Source organism: Cyprinodon tularosa, unplaced genomic scaffold (genome assembly GCF_016077235.1).
Source record: "Cyprinodon tularosa strain WSP-4 unplaced genomic scaffold, ASM1607723v1 ctg818, whole genome shotgun sequence".
Taxonomy (NCBI): domain Eukaryota; kingdom Metazoa; phylum Chordata; class Actinopteri; order Cyprinodontiformes; family Cyprinodontidae; genus Cyprinodon; species Cyprinodon tularosa.
This window is the reverse complement of record NW_024039583.1, coordinates 236,418-258,259: the sequence shown is the minus strand read 5'-3', so window position 1 is coordinate 258,259 and position 21,842 is coordinate 236,418. Positions and strand designations below refer to the sequence as shown.

Here is a 21,842-nt window from a genome sequence, read left to right as displayed (position 1 = left end):
CAGGCCACGCTTCAAACTTGAGCATAAATCAAAAATGTCTGCATCAAGCTCACTGCGACACACTGCTGCAGGGAGGATAACCAGCCCTTTATACAATACTAGGCAGTTGCCTAGGGCCCCAAGTTCCTGGGGGGCCCATAAAAATCTTTATACACTTATATTCAATACAACTATTCCTTATTTGTGCACATTAATTATGTTTCTGATAAAAATCCTTTGGCTAAAATGCCATCAGAGCTCTGATAATATTAAGTGTGCCCCCCCCCCCCCCCCCCCCTTCAGCGTCCACCATATTGGATCAGTCCATTTGCTGCACATGTTCAGAAAGGTCCAAACAGACAGCAGCAAACCATTTGAAAACAAACCATGCAAAGAGCAGTGTTGCTAACTTAGCGCTTTAGTCGCTATATTTAGCCACTTTTCAGACCCCTCTAGCACTTTGATTTCTAAAAAGCTCCTAGCGCCAAATCTAGCGACTTTTTTCTGCTACTGGAGACTTTGGAGACAACATCTAAAAGCAGCGAACTCTGCTCTCCAGAGCAAGTAGATTGGTAACCCCGCCTCCTGCTCTCCTCTATCTTGTCTGCTGTCATGATTCATGCAGCTATTATTTCATCCAAATGAAAAATGGAGAACAGAGAAGCAGATCATGGCTTGTCTACAGTGAAAAGAAGGACTGGGTTATTTACTTTGGCCTTTTTGAAAACACAGGAAGGAGCAATCAGCTAAGTGAGCTTAGTGCTTGGAAAAAATCTTTCATTCCTTTAGAGACAGCATGAAAAGTCAGCTGAGTACAAAACATAGAGAGGAAAACAACAAGAAAAGGGACAAGAAGAGAGGGACACAACCTAGAACAGATAATGGATGTCTATTCTATTAACATTTCTCTATCTGTAGAATAGATTCAATTCAATTCAATTCAGTTTATTTATATAGCGCCAAATTCACAACACATGTCATCTCAAGGCACTTTACAGTTCAACCAGATCATACAGTCAAATTGATACAAAGTTTTCTATCTAAGGAAAACCAGTTGATTGCATCGACTCATTGACTCAAATACAATCCCCCACACTAAGCATGCTTGTAGCGACAGTGGAGAGGAAAAACTCCCTTTTAACAGGAAGAAACCTCCAGCAGAACCAGGCTCAGTGTGAGCGGCCATCTGCCGAGGCCGACTGGGGTTCAAGGAGACAGAAGCAGAGATACAAAAAGCAGCTGTAAAAGGCGGCCCCGTCCAGGAAACACACAGCCAGGCAGACGAGCTCCAAGGCAGCTCCCATGCCAGAGGACGAAGAGAGCACATCCACTCAGTCACGGTCAGAGAAACAGGACCACACTGGAAAACAGATCTGTTCTATGTGTTGTCTTCCCAGTTCAGAGGGCCCCCTGCCTGTCTTTGCCTAGGGCCCCAAATTTCCTAAATCCAGCCCTGAGTAGCAGTTAGGAACGTATGTTTAGTAAATAAATCATGGAGGCTGAAGCTAAAACAGAGCCATCGGTCAGCCAATACCGTCCAAACACTGGAATTCAACAGAACCGTCGTCCGTCACCTTCATCTGGTTACAATGAACCAAAGAGTCAGAAAAAAAGGCTCTTGGTTTTCGGTTTTAAGAGAAAAAACTCTGAGAGGTTCGTCTAAAAAAGGAAAACTGTTTTTTCAGAATTTTACCTGCTGGTCAATGATGCATAACTGGCTGTAAAAAAACCCCAAACAATCTAGCGAAGTTTGACAGAGTTCATATCGCTGCCTGACTGCAGACCAAACCAACCGAACAACTGGGGGAACAGAAGCTGCAGCCATTTTACTATGACCGGTCTTACATCAGCTCCAATTGGCAGAAATCAAACCTGAGGTAAAAAGTTGGACTCATCCTGCGTTCCCTACGGATTAATGGACAGAGTGAGGGGAGGGGGTCTGGCTGCAGGAGAGTAAGGGGGACGGGGGCAGGCCTAGAAATAGCCTCTCCCAGCTGTACTCGAGCTGCTCCAACACACGCCAAGTTTCCTCTTCCCTCCTCGCTGATCATTGTTGTGCTCTGATTTGGTTGCTGGTGGTTAGGAGAGTTTGGGCCAACTGCGATGATGTCATACCTCCTTTTTATTGTTTTCTGTTTTGCACGGTTTCGTTCTGCACGGAGGCACTGATTTTCATTCCTTCTCTGGCCTGAGTTCATCTTCTGTGCTGCATTTCTGAGTTGCTGGAGATACGATAAACGTGACACACAACGCTTTCACCCACTTGCACTCTGCATTTTGCTCATGCAGCTGCCTACACACACCCACTTACACACATCGGCATATTTAAGTAGCTGCTGTGGGAGTTCTCTGTTTGCGTTTAAACTTAGAAAAAGAAGCTCAACCTTCTGCCTTCTGCAGTTTGCCACCAGCCAAATCCAAGCATTCATTAACCGTCTTCAGCTCGACACTCAGGAAGGTCAATGGAGTATCATAAAAACACAATTAAAAGTAAATTAAAGAGGGAAAGAAAACAGGAAATGGAAAGTGATCCAGCTGCAGTGAACCTCCGTGCTCTTTTCTGTGCTGTTTTACCTCCAAGCTGACATCATGGGTGGGGATGGATGGACTGAAACTCCAGCTTTCTGTGCCCCACCTTAGTCTGGGCCTCTGCTGAATCACACTTTGATGAAAAACATTTGTTATTTGGTCATTTTCTGTTGCAAACATCTTGTTTGCCTGAAATCATTCAACTCCCCACACATCAACTGCTGGTGGGGATTTTTGAGCTCAGTTCAATTCAGTTTATTTCTATAGCGCCAGTTCACAACACTTTCCACCTCAGGTGACTTTACTGAGACAATTCAACCAGATCAGAGGATGAGGAGAGCACATCCAGTTAGCCACAGTCAGAGAAACAGGACTACACTGAAAAACAGGCCAAGCTCCAACATCTAGAAACAAAGGTGTTGATGGCAGCAGCACAGCTGATATTTCTCTCCAGGATGGAGTCACAGCCAAACAGGAACAGACCAGATGAAGCTACTATGATGAGAAAAATGTAAATCCCTTTATTGTCCTACAATGGGGAAATTTACTCTCTGTATTTAACCCATCCCCATCTCAGAGTGCAAGCACACTGCTCTAACCACTAGGCCAACACTCCCCATTAATAAGCAGAGAGAGCAGAACGTTAGAGATTAACCTAACAGATTCTACAGGGATGGAGAATAGAGATAGAATGAAGCAGAATGATGAAAGGTGGTCTCTATGTCCTCCAGCAGTCTAAGCCTATAGCAGCATAACTATAGAGATAGCTCAGGATAGCCTGAGCCACCCTAACTATAAGCTTTATCTCTTTAGCTCTGGATTTTCACATAGTTATAAAAAGGCCTGTTGATTAAGCCAAAACCACTGTCTCTGAAATGTAGGGCTGAAACTATTGATTATATTAATTGTGATTAATCGGTTATTGAAATAACCGTCAACTAATTTAGTAACTGATTCATCATTAACTGGAGAATAGAGACTCTAAAACATGAATTTAGCTGAAAGACCAACGCACTTAAAGAAGCAATGATACAAAAAAAAACAACAACATAATAATCCCCTATAAATCTCCATCTCTTTCCAAAGGGTTAAACTCCACGTCATGGAAAACTTTTCAATGTTGTCTTTTCAGTGACGCCATCTTGTAGCATTTGGTGTTTTTTATTCCCTAAACCTCAAAGGCAAAAAAAAAAAATCTTAATTTTAGTGACACACTCAATGGCTGTTATTTTTCTTTTTATAAAGGTGAATTACCAGCTGGCTTCTATCATGACAGCAGCTTCTAAAAGAGATAATTAAATAGTTAATTAGAATAATTTGCTCAACAATGAAGTGTCTGCTAAAATGATGTGATAGCCTTATAACAGTGGCAGTCCTCCTGGGGCCGAACACAACATCCATCTGGGATTCAAACAGTTATTCATTTCAACCCAAAGTGGAAACATCTTCAGCTGCTGGATTAAAGGAAGAAGGAACGATATAGCGGCTCTTTAGTTCAATTAGGAGTAAGTCGCCTCAGACGTTAGAACCATGTTAGAGGACCTGGACGACTTGCTAGCATTTGTTCTCTAGGAGCAGGAGGTCATATTTCAATCTGGTTATAAACACAGAACCAATATTTCTGCTCATTCAAACCAAAACCAACAGAGGATGCAAAAACTATTTTATTTTACTGCAGCCATGTTTGATTTGAAGGCTGGAGTTGGTGAGGAACTTCTGGCTTTTCCATCATTAGATAGATAACAGCATCTCTCCCTGATCCGTACCGGAAACACGCTCCGTACCATTGGCCCAATCGGCATGCTCAAGCCGAAATTCATCCAGGGCGCCATAAATAATGTAATCATGGTAGTACTTATTTTTTCATCCTTAAATCACTAAAGAGTGCTAATACAAATCTCAACAAAAATAATTTGATGACTTTTCTGAGACAATTTGATGCTTTTTCCATTTTTTCCATTGAACTGCTCTTCTGACGTCACTATCAGACAGACTCACAGCAGTCCAGCAAAATATGACTAAACCATGTTTATCTGCATTTTAGTTTTCTCTTTCTTTAGGTTACGCACTATATATTCCATAAGGTTAACACTAAAGAAAAACATAAAACTCAAAAAGACGAGATTTATGTTTAAATTCCAAAGCTGAAAAATTTAGCTCCCGGAAGTATCGTAGGACCAGGCACAGACGAGTGATGCTTTTATTTTCTCAGGAAATACATTATTAATTTTTAACACATCATAGTTTAGTGCTCTTACTGTTTTTAGGGAGGGAAAATGTAATTTAGTTTTTTTTTCACAAAGGGAATTTGAGGGAGACTCGGATGTATATCTGGTTGATGATGAGCTGATGGTATGGATCAGGTAGTGACAAACAGAGCTAACCTCCATGTCACAACATCAGCTGACGTGTTTTCACTGATCAGACAACAGCATCAATCTTTAATATAGAGACATGGCAGTCAGAGATCAGGTCTAACTCTCCTCCCTGTTACCATGAAGCTTTGACCTGCTGATGAACTGCTTCCAATGTTGTTTGGACAAAATGTAATAAACAGGATTTCTTTGATATTTCATACAAAGCTGAGATGACGCTCCTCTGTGTGTTTGTGAGAGCAGTCACTGGGAAACTGAATCAAATTTAAAGCTTTTTCCCTGTATTGGGTTAGCACCGTAGATTTAACTAGCCGCACGCACCACCCTGTGGCCATGGGCGTTTATGTCCCCTAAATTCTACCCACCGAGCAAAAATTGGTTGAACAGGCGACATGATTTATATCCAAACCATGTCTACATTTGGTTGAAAAGTGAAAGGTTAAAAGCCGTAATTTTCAGATTGTTGAAATTAAGGTCTTGAAATAAAGTGGGAAACAATCAGACCGACCAAACAGCCCAATTTAACATTTTCAGGGGACTTAATCAAGATTATGACAGACTGAAAAGGTTTGGCCTAAAAACGAACATCTAAATGATGTCTGGTATTTGGGGTGTACAGTAGGGGCCAATGCCTGGTCCCCATGGGTACAAATGCTGGTATAGGGTTGGGTGTTAGATTCAATTCAGTTTCTATTCAGTTTCTTTCTATAGCGCCAATTCATAACATGTCATCTCAAGACACTTTACAGTTCACCAGATCACACAGTCAGATTGATTCAAAGTTTTTTATCTAACGAAAACCCAACTCATTGACTCTTCAACAATCGCTCACACTAAGCATGCTTGTAGCGACAGTGGAGAGGAAAAACTCCCTTTTAACAGGAAGAAACCTCCAGCAGAAACAGGCTCAGTGTGAGCGGCCATCTGCTGAGGCCGACTGGGGTTCAAGGAGACAGAAGCAGACATAGAAAAAGAAGCATAGATACAAAAGGCAACTGTCAACCAGCTCAACAGGCGGCCCCGTCCAGGAAACATACAGCCAGGCAGACGAGCTCCGAGCCAGCTCCCATGTCAGAGGATGAAGAGAGCACATCCAGTTAGTCACAGTCAGAGAAACAGGACTACACTGGAAAACAGGCCAAGCTCTAACATCTATAAAAAAACATGTTGATGGCTGCGGCACAGCTGATATTCCTCTCTTCTCTCCAGGATGGAGTCACAGCCAAACAGGAACAGAAGAGGCGAAGCTACTATGAAAAAAAGCAGAAAGAGCAGAACATTAGAGATCTCTGCTGATCATTTTTAAAATACAATTTGTTAGATGTTCTGTTCTTTGGTCACTGGGATGATTTAGACCTCCAGCTGAGTTGTAATGAAATCCACAAATTGTTCCGATAAACTTGGTTAAATGGAAGCTGATAGTTTGAAAGGACTGCTTACATGTTAGAGACGTCACATGTGGCAACAGTGTGACATGATGAACATATTCAGCTCCGACATGTCTAATAAAAATGTTTGGGCTCCGTTTGACACAGGGATTACAGTTGATGTGTTGACAGTAATTATGGGGGACATTCTACGTGTGAAGAGTCCTAATAAATCAAACGAAGCTCATTGTATGCTAAGATTGTCATCTCTGAGACCGTCTGCCAGCCGCCTGAGGAGCTTTTGCTCTTTGTTATCAAGATAGAAAACATGAGAAGCTTTGCTCTGATGGGGAAAGCTGAAGATGTGCGGGCTCTCTGGGGCCCTGACACATTTTCTCCCCTCAAGACACCTTAAAGAGGAGCAAAGTCTGGGTGGGACTCAAAGTACTGGGGAAATTCTTCCCTCTGATCGACAAAGGCTGATGCAAACATTTCAGGAGCTGAAACACAGATGAAGTTTACTCTGGGATCCAGAGAGTCAGGGCTGGGGGTGGGGGCAATGGAGAGAACTGCAAAGGGAACTGAGTTTAGGTTCAGATGTTGGTGTTAGGTGGGATCTATCATCTGTCACTGCCCCATCCCACCATCAGCTTATTTGCACATCCGCATCCAAATACACATCCAGGTCGCCCTCGATTTTATTTTTTTAAAAGACCTACCGTAAATTAGCGTACTAAACTCTAACGTGTTAAAGGTTAATAATGTATTTCCTCAGAAAATGAATGCCTTAAAATCCTTTATCTTTTATCGGTCGTCTATGTCCGATCTGCACCGGAAATAGGATCCTACGCTACTTCCTGGAGCTAACTTTTTCGGCTTTGGATTTAAACCTAAATCTAGTCTTTTTGAGTTTTATTTGTTGATTTCATGTTAACATTATGCTATATTGTGCAAAACCTAAATAAAAACAGATAAAATGCAGATAAACATGGTTTAACTTTAATCAGATTTAACAAAGAAAATGAATAAAGCATCGAAATTTTCTCAGAAAAGCCATTTATTAAAGGTGTGTATTAGCATTCCTTAGTGCAGGGGTCTGCAACCTTTCATATCCAAAGAAACAACCTTTTTTATTTTTATTATCTGATATAGGAAATTAGTTGCCATCTTAAACAATCAATAATTTATGTATTTTTAGCTTTTAAAATAATATTAAAACACATAATTTCCAAAATAATTTAAAGAAAATTTGCTCTTAAGACGCATTTTTGATTATTAGGCCCGAGCAGCAAAGCGCAGTGAAGGCCTATTGTATTTCGAAAGTTTCTTTTTATTATTATTCTTTTGCCCTTTCAAACGCATTTTACGGGGACTTTGCATATTCAATTTTAATTTTATTCTTTTCCCTCTAGTAAAAAGTATTAAAGCTTTTAATACTTCTATTTATTATGTTACATTATTTAGCTCTTTATAAACATTTTAGCCATTATTAAGGGTCACTGGAGAGGGTCCATAGAGCCACAGGTGGCTCTGGAGCTGCAGGTTGCAGAGTCCTGCTTTAGTGAATTAAGGATAGAAATAAATAGTTTTAGTACAATAATCCGATTATTTATGGACTCCTGTACGTATGTCTCTTCCCGCAAACGCAGGACTGGTCCTGCTTCCGGGACGGATCAAGTAGGGACATGAGCTTTATGCACAACTCCACTACTTCCTGAATTCAAGGTGGCTCCTTTGTATCCTCCCTCTCTTTACTGGATGAGTTTAATAATCCAGGTGTGTCTGACTTTAGTAACCATGACAACAGTGGTCAGATACACTTGGATTAAACAGCTCATCCAGTAAAATAGGAAACACAGGAGCTGCTTTAAGTTCAGGAAGTAATGGAGCTGTGCATAGGGCTGAGCATATATAATCGCATTTGCAATATAATCCCAATTTACCAAATTGCAATTTTCTAATCACAGAGTCTCAATTTTTTTAATCACACTGTGTTTAACAACACTAAGACACTAAATTTCCCCGACATTTAAGTGGCTATAAAATGCTCCAAAAGAGAAAGTGTGAAAAAAGAGAGATTGCAGCTAGCGCGCAGATCCATGCATGCAAGTAGAAATAAGCACTTTTTCACTCAAAGATTACATTAAAGTCCTGTAACAAAGGACTCTGGGCAGCAAGCTTTCAAAAACTGAAAGCCTTGAGTGAAACATCTACAAGGTTGGGTTGAGTGCAAAGGAAAAAATAAAATTTCAACTGCAGTTTTTTTTTCAAAATAATCGCAATTTTGATTTTTTTGTCAAATCGTTCCAACTTGTGCATAGAAAAAAAACATAATTCCTGAGCTGGACTGCCTCTAGCTCTTGTATGGATTTGTAAAACATAAAATGAGTCCAGATCCTGCAGAAAACATCCCATCATCCACAGTGCTGTCCTCACTGCCCATGCTAAGTCCTTCCTCCTCTGTGCTGTGCAGCTCCAGGGCCACACAGGATGCATCCCACTGTGGTTCTGTGGAAAAAAAAGAGGTCAGAAGAGATGCGAATGCACAGGAACCCCACGCTGCACCGCCTGCTCCTCTAGGCAGAGAAAAGCATGTTTAGTCCTCCTGGACCTGCTGAAGTCCAGACTGACATCACTTTAACCAAATAATGATATTAGTGCTCTTTACTGAGCTAAAACCGGATAAGTTAAGAGCGCTTTAATCTCATACAGTAAGGACAATGAACTCATTCATCTTTGTATGAAAATACAAATACTAGAGGCATTTTCCCTGGAGTGAGAAATTTTGTGTCTTACTGTTGTTAAACACAGTGTGATAAAAAAAAAATTGTGCGATTGGGAAATTTCATTTGCAGGACATGGTCCTCCTGGATGAGCTTGAAGCAACGATATTCGCTTGAATATTGTCGTTGACTCTTCCGAAATCTCTCACACCGAGCATGCATGCAGTGACAGCGGAGAGGAAAACTCTATTAACTGGAAGAGACCTTCACCAGAACCAGGCTCATTGTGAGAGGATAGGGGTTACAGCTCACAGACTTCCACTAGCCCTGCAAAAAAATTTTTTGAACATATTGTTAATTTTTTTTTAATTAGAAATCATTTTACAGGTAAGGACAGAAGACCTAAATATTTGTTAGTGATGCTAAGGATGTTCCGTTTCTACTGGCTTTTATCATAAATGTTTTTTGGGGCACAAATCATAAGCTGCCAGGCAGGCGTGTAGGAAATCTAGTCGACTTTCCCTGGTGGGAGAAAGTGAGACTGTCCACAGATCCTGCAGGAAGGGCGGCTAACATCACAATCTGGATCCAATCTAAAAGCAATTTTTAATATGTTTAATCCTATTTTCCCCCTAGAACCAAATCAAAAATTTAAAATAAATGCCCTTTGTGCAGCAGAGGATTTCTGATTCGTTCTTATGATGCTTAACGTGGCCAGCAGTCTGTCCATATCCATCATTCCAGGGATCTTTAGCATGACACAGATCAAATCTGACATCCACATTTTCCCTCTGCTGGTTTCAGGCTTGTAGAGCAAACATGACAAATAAGGTCTCCTCAGGTGCTCTTTTTACACCAGCCTAAGTTAAATTACACTCGGATTTAAGTTTGACGTCCACCCAACAAAAGAAAGACCCTCTAGAGAAATTTTCCATTGGAACAAGGGAAAGCCAAAATCAAGATAAGAAACAGTGGCACATATGCAGGGGATTAAAAAGTGGTGTGAGCAGTATAAACGACTCAGCATTGCATCACCTGTTGCACGGCTTGGGCCCTTCACCATGGCAACAGAATGCCAGTTGGGTCTTCAATGTGGGTGTAGAAAGAAGCCTGCAGGAAGAACAAATGTGTGTTTAGTTTATTAATGCTGCGAGGCAAGGACAGGCTCAGGATTACAGCGAGTGTTACATCACTGAGGAGGAATCCTTCTCCCCCTGTGGCTCGCTAACTAAGCAGTGTTCACTCTTTCATCTACGTCTTACTTGATTGTTTGAATGCAGAGAGGGAATAACTGCTTTGTTTAACCCAGACCGCCCTTCTTTGTAGCAAAGAGGTCTTATTATGGATGTAGATCTTTGTTTATCCTTTAACCCTTTATAGAGCACCAGAAGGACAAGACCTTATTAACTTAGTAACATTATAAACATGTATATTTGATGGCAAAACTTAGGCTGCTCAGTGTTGCAGTGGGTAGCATTGCTGCCCTGCAGCAAGAAGGTTCACGGTTCAATTCCCAGGGTCTTTCTGCATGGAGTTTGCATGTTTTTCCCTGAGCATGTGTGGGTTCTCTCCAGGTTCTACGGCTTCCTCCCACAGTCCAAAAACAGGACTGTTAGGTTAATTGGCTTCTACAAATGCTCCTTAGGTGTGAGTGGGAATTGTTGTTTGTCCTGTTTGTCTCTGTGTTGCCCTGCGATCGAGTGGAGACGTGTCCAGGCTGGACCCCGCGTCTCACCCGTAGACAGCTGGAGATAAGGACCAGCACCCCTCGCCAGCCCAGCTTGGGATAAGAGTGACGGAAAATGAATGGATGGATAATGGCAAAAATGTATGTCAATGTAATAACAAAAAATGGACTTCGCTGATTCAATTTATTTCAGTTTTATCTATAGCGCCAATTCACAACATGTCATCTCAAGGCACTTTACAGTTCACCAGATCATCCAGTCAAATTTATTCAAAGTTTTCTATCTAAGGAAAACCAGCTGATTGCATCAACTCATTGACTCTTCAGCAATCCCTCACATTAAGCATGCTTGTAGTGACAATGGAGAGGAAAAACTCCCTTTAACAGAAAGAAACCTCCAACAGAACCAGGCTCAGTGTGAGCGGCCATCTGCTGAGGCCCACTGGGGTTCAAGGAGACAGAAGCAGACATAGAAAAAGAAGCATGGATACAAAAGGCAGCTGTCAACCAGCTCCACTGGCGGCCCCGTCCAGGAAACACACAGCCAGGTAGACGAGCTCCGAGCCAGCTCCCATGTCAGAGGATGAAGAGAGCACATCCAGTTAGTCACAGTCAGAGAAACAGGACTACACTGAAAAACAAGCTGATCTCCAACATCTAGAAACAAAGGTGTTGACGGCAGCAACACAGCTGATATTTCTCTCCAGGATGGAGTCACAGCCAAACAGGAACAGACCAGATGAAGCTACTATGAGAAAAAGCAGAGAGAGCAGAACGTTAGAGATTGAACTAACAGATTCTGCAGAGTTGGAGAATAGAGAGAGAATGAAGCAGAATGATGAAAAGGGGTCCCTATGTCCTCCAGCAGTCTAAGCCTATAGCAGCATAACTATAGAGATAGCTCAGGATAACCTGAGCCACTCTAACTAGAAGCTTTATCAAAAAGGAAAGTTTTAAGTCTAGCCTTAAAAGTAGACAGGGTGTCTGCCTCACGGACTAAAACTGGTAGTTGGTTCCACAGGAGAGGAGCCTGATAACTAAAAGATCTGCCTCCCATTCTACTTTTAGAAATTCTAGGAACCACTAGCTGATGATAGGGGGACTCCATTTGTAAGGGTTATGCAAGTGATCAAAAATGCTAACTTGCCCTATAAAGGGTTAAATCAGCTAGCCAAATGTCCACCCACAAGACATCATTGGTGCCCATTGATTATGCTTGTCTTTTTCTGCCTCTTTCATCACAGGGACAACTGAGAGAGTTTGTCTGATACAGGGTACTGTTGAAGCCCTCAATAGTGTGCACAACTTCATCGGGGAGAAAGTCCGTGAGATGCCCCAGAGTGCCCAAAAACCAGAACCTGTCAGCATACTGCAACCGCAGACCACGGTGAACCCAGACCGCGTGAAACAGGTACGGTTCTGTTCAACCATTGAACCTGTCTTACCCCAGTTAGCAACCGGATCTGAAAGTAAAGAGTAAAGCCTCTTTCCCACTAGAAAATAGCGCATCAATGAGTGTTTCTCAAACGTGGGTCAACCCGCTAACAATCGGCATTTCGCTCCCTTCCCACTGGCATAAAAAGCTGGTCTAACCCCTCGCTGGAAGCTGCGTGGCCTCTCTCCCTCCGCCGTCGCGTGTCTGGTGACATCATCACACTGGGTTAGCGTTGATGATGTCACCAGTGCGATAGAAATCAGGAAAGTGATGAAAGGAAGCCAGGGTTTAGTCAGTGTGTTTTATTGTTTCTCTCTATTATCTGTCTGAATTCCTCTCACCAGAGCTGCTCCATGTTTAGAGAAATGGAAACAGAGTTGATTCTCCTTGTTAGATCAGAAGCGACTGGGCGGTGTGTTGACCTCCGTACGATGTGTTCAATGGCGTTATGTAATTTAGAGGGTCGACCCAGCTCTGGTGTTCCCAAGGCATGCCGATCAGAGCCGAGGTGATTTTAAAGCGGGTCGCTTGCCGAGTCGTTTGACCCTGGTAGACACACATCAGTGGGCTGTTCTCACTGACACTAAAATAACCATTCTCCCGGGTTTAAACAGGTTTTTCAGCCAGTGGGAAAAGGGTATAATTGACCCATACTGTTGTCGCTGGTAGATAGACTGTAGTCCCTGTAAACATGGCGTAGCTGTTATTGTTGCAGCCATCTCAGAGAGCTAAGCAGTAGTTTGATTCACCAATGATGCATCCGGTTATGAGATCATTCAATATTTAAAATGTTTCTAGCAAGCAGTATGAAGGTGTGGAGCAGTTCCCTTCTCAAACGTCTCTGACTGTGACCTACAGTGTGGCAGGGTGAGGAAAATTTGAGTGTATGTGGTTATTTTTACCTGCAGTCATCCATAGTTGGATAGAACCATGTGGTAGTGTGGCAGCTGCAGCCTAAACCCCCGGGATTAACAAACTGCTGAGTAAAGCGAGGGCCGCTGTAGTACTCTGACTCAGTCAGAGATCTGTTTACTGTTAATGCTGTTCAGTGCTCCTCATGTTGCCTGTTTTTGCTACCACCATCTTTCTATTTCTCTGCAGGCCAAATTAATTGTACCCAACAGTACAGCTGGACTGATCATTGGTAAGGGTGGCGCCACAGTGAAAGCAGTGATGGAGCAGTCGGGAGCTTGGGTGCAGCTCTCCCAGAAGCCGGAAGGCATCAACCTGCAGGAACGAGTGGTGACCATCAGCGGGGAACCTGAACAGAACCGTAAGGCTGTGGAAATCATTGTGCAGAAAATCCAGGAGGACCCTCAGAGCAGCAGCTGCCTGAACATCAGCTACTCCAATGTCTCCGGCCCAGTGGCCAACTCCAACCCCACCGGCTCCCCTTACGCCAACACAGCCGAGGTGCTGCCCAATGCGGCCGCGGCAGCAGCCACTGCCTCCAGCCTTCTGGGCCAGGCCGGATTGACAGGAATGGGTGCCTTCCCTGCCGCCATGTCCAGTTTCTCTGGCAACGATCTGCTGGCCATCACCTCAGCCCTGAATACCCTGGCCAGCTATGGCTACAATACTAACACCCTGGGCCTGGGTCTCAACCCCGCAGCTGCCTCTGGAGTCCTCGCCGCAGTTGCAGCTAGCGCTAACCCCGCTGCTGCTGCTGCAGCTAACCTGTTGGCCTCCTATGCTAATGATGCCTCCAGCAGTGCTGGCCACCCCGCTACTGGCCTTGGTGGGTTCTCCCTGGGCTCTCTAGCAGCTGCTACCGGAGCTTCCAATGGTTACCTAAATGCTTCATCCCCATTAATGGCTTCCTCCCTGTTGGCAACAGAAAAGTTGGCAGACGGAGCCAAGGACGTGGTTGAAATCGCTGTGCCCGAGAATCTTGTGGGAGCTATTCTGGGGAAAGGAGGGAAAACGCTGGTGGAGTACCAGGAGCTGACAGGAGCCCGTATCCAGATCTCCAAAAAGGGAGAGTTCATTCCAGGGACTCGGAACCGTAAAGTTACAATAACAGGGTCGCCGGCCGCCACACAAGCAGCGCAGTATCTGATCAGCCAGCGGATCACGTACGAGCAGGGCGTGCGCGCCACCAACCCACAGAAGGTGGGCTAAAACCAAGCGAAGGGAACAGAAGAAAAGGATGAGGACAGAAAAAGAAAGGAAAGAAGAGAGTCAAGAAGAGTAGAGAAAAAAAAAAAAGAAATGTCCAAATATATGTTCAATATTTCAGTATATGATGAAAGAGTTACAAAGGAGGAGGCGGGGGAGACAACCAAGATAAGTGTGTGTGATTTGTGAGTGTGTTTTTAGGACAGAAGTCCTGATGTTTTTTAAAAGTTTGTGTCAAGTCCTTTTGACAATGGTGATCAGAGTAAGCTGAACTGGTCCACTGCCAAGTCGCAGATTCAGGCGCGAGGCCGCGGGGTCTCGCCCTTCTCTAAACCTCATTACTGTCTCATTTCTTTCTTTGGAGTGATTGTTTTTGTTGGATTTCAGACGGTCTGAGACGTCGGCTCCCGGTGAGCTGAGCGTGTCGGACGAAGATCCGGCTGTTTTACAAAACCTTGCTCTTTGCTGTCAATGCAGAAGGCATTGTTAACAGGGGGAGGGGTTTAACAACAAGCACCTGAACTCATCTCAGCTATTTAGGGCAGCAGTCCAAGTATAGTTTCTTTACAAATAAACAAAATCACATCTATGTGGACATGTCTTGAATTCTAGCTCATTTCATAACTGAAATGACTCAATTTGGGTATTTTATATTTGCATCCTTTAACTTATCGACATAGTCTCATCCAAACACGCGTCGATTATTTAAACCTGTGGTTGCAGGTTGATCTGAATGTAAAAACAATTTGCGCCTGTTGCTATTTTTTTTTTACAGGGATCAAACATTGTGTTGCAGTGAAAGAAATGTATAAGTCACCCCAGCCTGTACTTGCTGTCTGCAGGTGTAGTTCAAGGGTTCAAGACTCAGTGTGAGAGGACAGAAGAGACACACAGGAATGTATAAAAAACACAAACAGGCATAGAGAATGCTCCCACAAACGCACAAACTCTCCGACGTGACATTATATTCCGCCACTGCTACGAACACAAAGAAACGTGTTGATGATTAACCCTTTCTTGGTGCTATAGGACTTCTATCTCCTTTACGGTGGAATTCAAAACTTTCCACTTGAGTTTCCACCTGGTTTAAAGTGTCGTCCAGCCATTGGTAGCCCACTGGACCCGACCCAGCTTCATATCCAACGACTGTCAAATGATTTCTATCAACAAAAGCAGTCTAGCTGTTCTAATACAAACCTGTTGTTTTGTAATACTAGCTGAACATTTTGCAGAAGAAAACTCCTGACATACGTTTGCCTTAGCCAGACATTTGGAACACCAAGAATCAAGCAAAGGGTCAGACCTCCTGAGAGCAGTGGCAGAAAACAAAGCACTACAAAGCATTTTGATAAGAAGAGCTGGAAGAACCTTTATCTGTGAACAACGAAGCGATTTCCATGCAGTTACCAAATAGTGGAGCCACCTGCCTGTGGGCAATGCTTCCTGATTTCCATCAAGACAAAAAGAAACACAGGGAATTAAAATGAATATTATTGTTCCCAAAGTACATAAACGCTGACGTAGAGCATATATTGAAACCTACGATGTTTTGGGATCGTTATCTTTCAGTGCTACTAGCTAGTCTGACAGTGGCAGGCCCAAAAGTAAGAAGCTCTGCTCCCCTCTGTGCTGCTATCCATAGCGTTCATCACGACTCTTTAAAGTCTGCACTGTGAGGCATTTAGACCACCATGTCTGTCCTGCTAGGGACGTCAATACATACATACATTTATATATATATATATATATATATATATAAATGTATATATATATATATATATACATACACACACACACATTTATGTCACCAGATCTGCAGAGCCGGCCCAAAACTCCAAACTATTAACTTCTTCAGACTTTACTGAGCTAACATATGTCCAATATATTACATGTTGGACAATTTTAGTCCACAGTTTCCATCCAAATGTAGTCGAAGCTATGACGTAACTTTTATATACATTTATTTTCGCCTTTTTATTGTCAACCACTATGTCTTGTTTTCACAGGCCAGTTGAACGCTTGTTTTCTTGATGAGTTAAATAAGATGCTATAAGTTAAGTTAAAATTCAGCAGGGGGCAAAACATTAAATATGTCTGAATCTTGATAAATAATTAGTCTTTTTTTAAATTATTAACATTTTTAATAGGAATTTCAATTTAATTAAACATTTAAAGTATTTCAATTCTGACAGATTAATTCATTGATACTCTTCATTTGGAGGAAAAGGTTCTTGGTTTGATGCAGACAGCAATGGTGGATCATGGTAATTAAAGCTAATTACAGGCTTTTTCAATAAATTCCTTTTTTTAACACTTAGTAATGTTTGAAATCATATGAAATTATTTTAACTTCAAATAAATCTTGATTGGTGATGGCCTCTGAACTGATTTGATCATAAACGGTCCTGTGAAGCATAGACTTGGTGGTGTGATGCTGCGGTAACTCGTCAACTCTTTGTTTCAGTTTGGACAAAATCTTTTTTCCCCCAAAGCCTCTATTTTGTCATTTCTGCCCAATGAACAAATCCTCCACCACTTTTCAACAATCGTTCAATGCATTCTTACCACTGGATGTAGAGGTGAGTCGCATTACCGCCACCTACTGGCCTGGAGGGCGTGAATGAATTTTTACAGGTTCACTAAAAATATAGATCCTAGAAATGTGCAAGAAAATGAATAATATTAATAATATAAATCCATTTTTATTCTGTAAATAAAGTCGTAGTTCACAACTATAACTGATCGATGCTAGTTTTAATTTTTTGTTTCTCCTGCTTGTGTCTCTGCTGCTGCCGAGCAAATAAATTATTCTAATTTAGGATGTAAAGGTTAAGTAAAAACTGTGATTAGGAGGGAATTTAGTTAAATAATTAATCATAATAACTGGAATGGGCCCCCATTGTGGTTTGGTTAGGGCCACATAGAGTCCTGGGCCGGCTCTGCCTCCTGGTACCAACAGAGGGGATTTCTCCACATGTGTCTCTTTTACTCCAGCACCTTTTGATCTTTGCTTTTATTAATTAGTGAGCGTTTTCCGTCCCTCCCTGCGGCGTCCTCTCCTGTCCATCATGTTGCTCTCTGACGTTTCCAGTAGGCACCATCAACACAAGCTCTATGATCAGTTTCCTCAATGCGAAGCTGTGAGGGCCGGTGCTGAGTCGTGTCCAGGAAATCTACATGCTTCCAGTTGTAAGAGAAGCTGATCGATTGACTTTGTTTTCTTTTAGAATTCATGCATTAAAGTCGTCAGATTTCAAAGTATTTGAAACAACTCTGTGTGTCGATGTTGTGCGTGGCGAAACGAGCAGCGAGGCTTTCTTCCCAGCTCAAATCTCTTCCTCTCACTAGCGCTTGGAGGCCTTGCAGTCATCCATAGCTACAATCTGGCCACCTGTGAAATCATTGCATAACAGAACCTTTTACTGCCCAAGATTTTAGCATATAATGAGATACAAGCACAAAACGGGGGTGTTTTATCAATGCAACTGGACTGTTGGACTCCAGAGAGCTCTCCTTCAGAACTCCCTGATCAATACGTTGCGCCAAAATCTGCTTTCTCTCCCTCTCATTAGATTTCCTCTCCACATTTTCTTCCCCGGAGTGTCCTGCGTCCCCCGGCCCCTCGCCGGGCGCTCCTTCCTTCCTACACTGTGCTCTCCCCCTCTTTCTCCTCCCCTCGTGTCTTGTCGTCTCATGGGCGATGCGTTGGACGCACTGTGGGTGGGAGTTATGCACTACGGGTCGTAGGGGTATGAAAATGTTTTCCCAGGCCACAGAGTTCACAAGGCTAAAATGCACAGAAACCACCTGCCTCCAAAACTGTGACACCCACCGAGACCAACCAGCAACGTTAGCTCAACGTGTCAAATGTCCTCAGCTTGAGGAACTGGACAGATTCGGACAGGCCTGGCATTTTCAAAGGAAGGTAATCTGGGTTGTTTTTTTTTCTTCTTTTTTTTCCAAAAAAAAAAAGGCAAATCCTGGTAGGAGGAATATTAATTAGATGGCCGAGCTCTAGACTGAATATTTCAGACAGAATGCATAAGACAGCAAGAGAGAGCGACTTGTTAGTGACCTCAAGCCGAAACAGTGACATCCTTTATGCATATCCTGCTATCTGAAAATGACTCGAGCTCATTTCTGTGGAATACGATATGTCACGTCATATGATCTATATGTACTTTATTGTAGCTATTCTAGTTTGTAGTCCAAATGCAGTCCAGCGTTGTCAATACAATGTGAAACTATGTTATATCTGTGTGGATGATGAGAGTGCCGACTAAGCCTGACTAAGATTAGCTTCGCAGTTTGTTTGTGCATTATGACGCCTCATCATCGGGCGGTGGTGTCCATATTCCTGTCACTGAAGATTTAGTTTGACAGTAAGAAAAATGTTAAGAATATTGGAAGCAATATAGTAGCATGTTGTCCTGTTTTGTGTTTTATGTCTGTTGTATGGACTTTTGAAAATACTAAGATTTTGAATGAATAGGTTTACATGTACTTCTTTTTGTAAGTTATGAAAATGCTGCTATTTGATAAGTAAACTATACAAAAATATTTTAGTGGAAAAGATGTCTGGTCTGTTGATTAGAGATGTGCTCCGACAGGGAGGAGCATAAACGGAGGTGTATAGGAAGCTATACGGTATTGGTAAGATAGAAAAGTAATAATAGACTCCATAGTATGACCTGTGCCAAACTAGACCTCTGCAGCTTCTGAAATTGTAGATGTGCGATCAAATGTTAGATATCAATAACATGTTTAGAAGTGCTGATCAAGTGCCAATCAAACACTATCTTTTGAGTTAAGAAAAGATAATCAAATACATTACTTAAGAAAACAAAGGACAAAGAATTTTTTTGTGCATCGTTTTATCCCATAGGTACATAGAATAAGAGTTAAAGATTGTGATTTTTTATGGATCCATGTTGTTTTACCCTCCATGCATCCTTGTGTGTTTGTTTGACCTGTGGCTTTAGTACCGCTGTTTTCCACTAATGTCTCTATAGGCCAGCATGGACTAAGCATAAACATGTTATAAGCATCCATAACATAGCCATTAACAATCAAACAATGTGTTTGTGGAGTTCGGTGTTATCTTTTTGCACGTCTTCTATTGCATGGTATCAAAGTAAAATTATGGAGGAAAAAAAAAAGAAAAAAACAGAAAAAAAGTCAAAAAACGTGCGAGGGGTCTTCTCGCAACATTCAGAGACATAAGCGCTGCATGCGGTCAGATGTATATCTCTTTAAGTTGAACTCACCTCATGTTAAAACTGTTGATCTTTACGTTGGGAGTTGGGAGGGAGCTCATTATCGTCATGTTGGCCCGAAAAGAACAAAAAAAAAACATGAACACACATCTGAGATGGGATTTCTCATGGGTCGGACTCATCTCTAACCATCATCTGAGAAGATCTGATGTGTTTTTTAGATCTAGAGGAGGATTCAAATGTGAAACAAGCAAACCTGAAAATGTTACTCAGTGCATTGGCTCTTTGTGTTTCTAGGATCTCAGTCAGATACTTTAACCGCGTTTTTCTGTCACAGCCGTAAAGCCCAGATCTACTCTATGAATGTACTCATTTCTTCTGTTCTTCGGTTCTGTTCCGGTTCTGTTGAATGTCTGTCTGTCTGTCACGTGACGCCACGGCAGGAATGTCCACTACATGTAAAGTGAAAACCTTTTTTTCCAGCTCCAGTCAGGTAGGCCCCACACGGCCGCAGTTATGAACCAGATATGCGAACACAACTTCCGATTTGCTGTCAACATTTTCCTGTTTGTTTGATGTTGCATAAATGCACTTTATTGATGGGCGGGAGGGAAACGAAGCAAACCGTGTTGGCTTTCCACAACCATGTTGCTGTCATCCTTTGTTCTGATTTGATTTGCTAGTCTGTGTCGGAAGTCCAGGAGGATGGGAAAGGCTGGAATCTCAGACAAATAGAAAAGTAGCTCCTGTTTTCTCTCTCCAAGGCTCCTCTGCCACATTCCCTGCAGGGCGGCACAACCAATCATCTCCTTCCTTTAGATTCTCAAATTCCAAATTTATTTTTTCTTGTGTTGCCAGAAAATTTGGGCTTTAGCCGTGAAGTGAGCGGCGATGTTACTGTCAGATCTAAGAGGGTTTTTTTTTCTTTTTTTGGCACCAGCAACATAAAGAGAGACTCTGGTAGCTGGGACTGGTGGAGCCTTGCTGGTTCCAGTTATTTTTCTGTTTCCCTGTTCTGTGTTTCACACCCAGACCAGTTGGCAGCATCATTCCAAAGGTGATTGTGTTTTTGATTTTCTGGTCAGTCATGATCCGCTCCCTGCGGAGCCCCTACAGGAAGGCCAAGACTGGTTTGGAACCGGTTCCGGCCGCTCACTCCTCTCTTTGAACCAGTTCTACCTGAGTCTCTGCATCGCTCCACGACTTGTGATTCATTACACCGAGAACCTGCAACTGTGTCCGCCCCTTTAAACGGGAAATCTAATAGGATTCTTAACAAACCAGACATGAGGCCATTACTGCTCTTTGACCATCGACACCTCCCATGAACTTTGTTGCTCTTCGACATCCTCAGAACTGGTGTCCGTTGGAGATGAAACTCTTAGACTCTGAAGACTGTTCTGTTGTTTGTTTTTCTTTGATTTAAAGCTTGCTTATGTGGAAAACGTGAGGAAGCACGTCTGTACCGTGATACGGTTTCATGTTCTTTACATTCTGGGTTATGCTTTGATGCTGTTTAATCTCTGTTCGTTCCATCTCAGACAAAATGGACTGACAGCATAAGATCAAATGTTTCCGGCTTGAGCAAAGTGATGTTTTGTTCATTGGGTCTGTTTCTCTTTGTTACAAACGAGAACAGTCGTCTTTTTTGTTGTTTCGACAAACGAGGAGAATCTGTGAAAGTCGGCAGCGTAAACTACCTAAAGGGCTTTCTCCGAGAGCATTTATACAAGTCCTTTGAACGTGGTTCAGAAATGAAACAAAACAAAAATGCCTTTCTTGTGCCATTTTAGGAGAAAAAAGTGAGAAAGCTTTTGTGGAAAATCTCTGTCCATAATTGTGCCAAATAATTCCCTACTGAGCCAAAAGGCAGCCAGCCGCCATAACTGTTGGGTCCGTCCCCCTATAAGAAAACATCACCCTATTTGTGCAGCGTTGGAGCCCACGTACCATTACTGTTATGCTGCCAGTCTGTTTTCTGCTTCGGTCAGAAACATCAGGATATTTTGTATTAAAAGACAACAGCTACTATGGTGAAGGATGAGAGGATTCGAATGCTCATTGTTTCTGTTTGTTTATTTCCGCATCCTTCATTCTAGATTTAACGGTAATGATATTTAATGTAACTGTAGTACTGTGTTTGTAAAAAAAGAAATTCAGTGAGTTGTGTTCTATGACTCGTGGACTACCAGTGAAGTCAGCATTTCAGTGTTAATAATTGAATTGTTTTTTAAAGATTATTTTTGCGACGGCAACAAAGAGTCATTATAAATGTTCATTTTAACATCACTTGTCTTCTGTTTCATTTATTCTCCTCCACCCGGGCTTGGCCTGACACGGAAGGTCAAAGGTTAAGGAGACCTTTGACACCTGATAACAACATAAACATTTTCAGGGTTCCTGTTATTTGACA

The 21,842-nt window shown here is 42.4% G+C and overlaps 1 protein-coding gene across 2 annotated transcripts in view; it reads left to right on the top strand.

The window, feature by feature from the left end:
- nova1 (NOVA alternative splicing regulator 1) overlaps positions 1-21,718 on the top strand; it is a 50,140-nt gene extending 28,422 nt beyond the window's left edge. For both annotated transcript variants that reach the window (XM_038272101.1, XM_038272102.1), the window contains exons 3-4: positions 11,905-12,071; positions 13,197-21,718. In XM_038272101.1, the coding sequence (XP_038128029.1) occupies positions 11,905-12,071; positions 13,197-14,216 (1,187 nt within the window). In that variant the 3' untranslated portion in view covers positions 14,217-21,718. The remainder of the gene's footprint in view (positions 1-11,904; positions 12,072-13,196) is intronic.
- Positions 21,719-21,842: the final 124 nt, after the last annotated feature.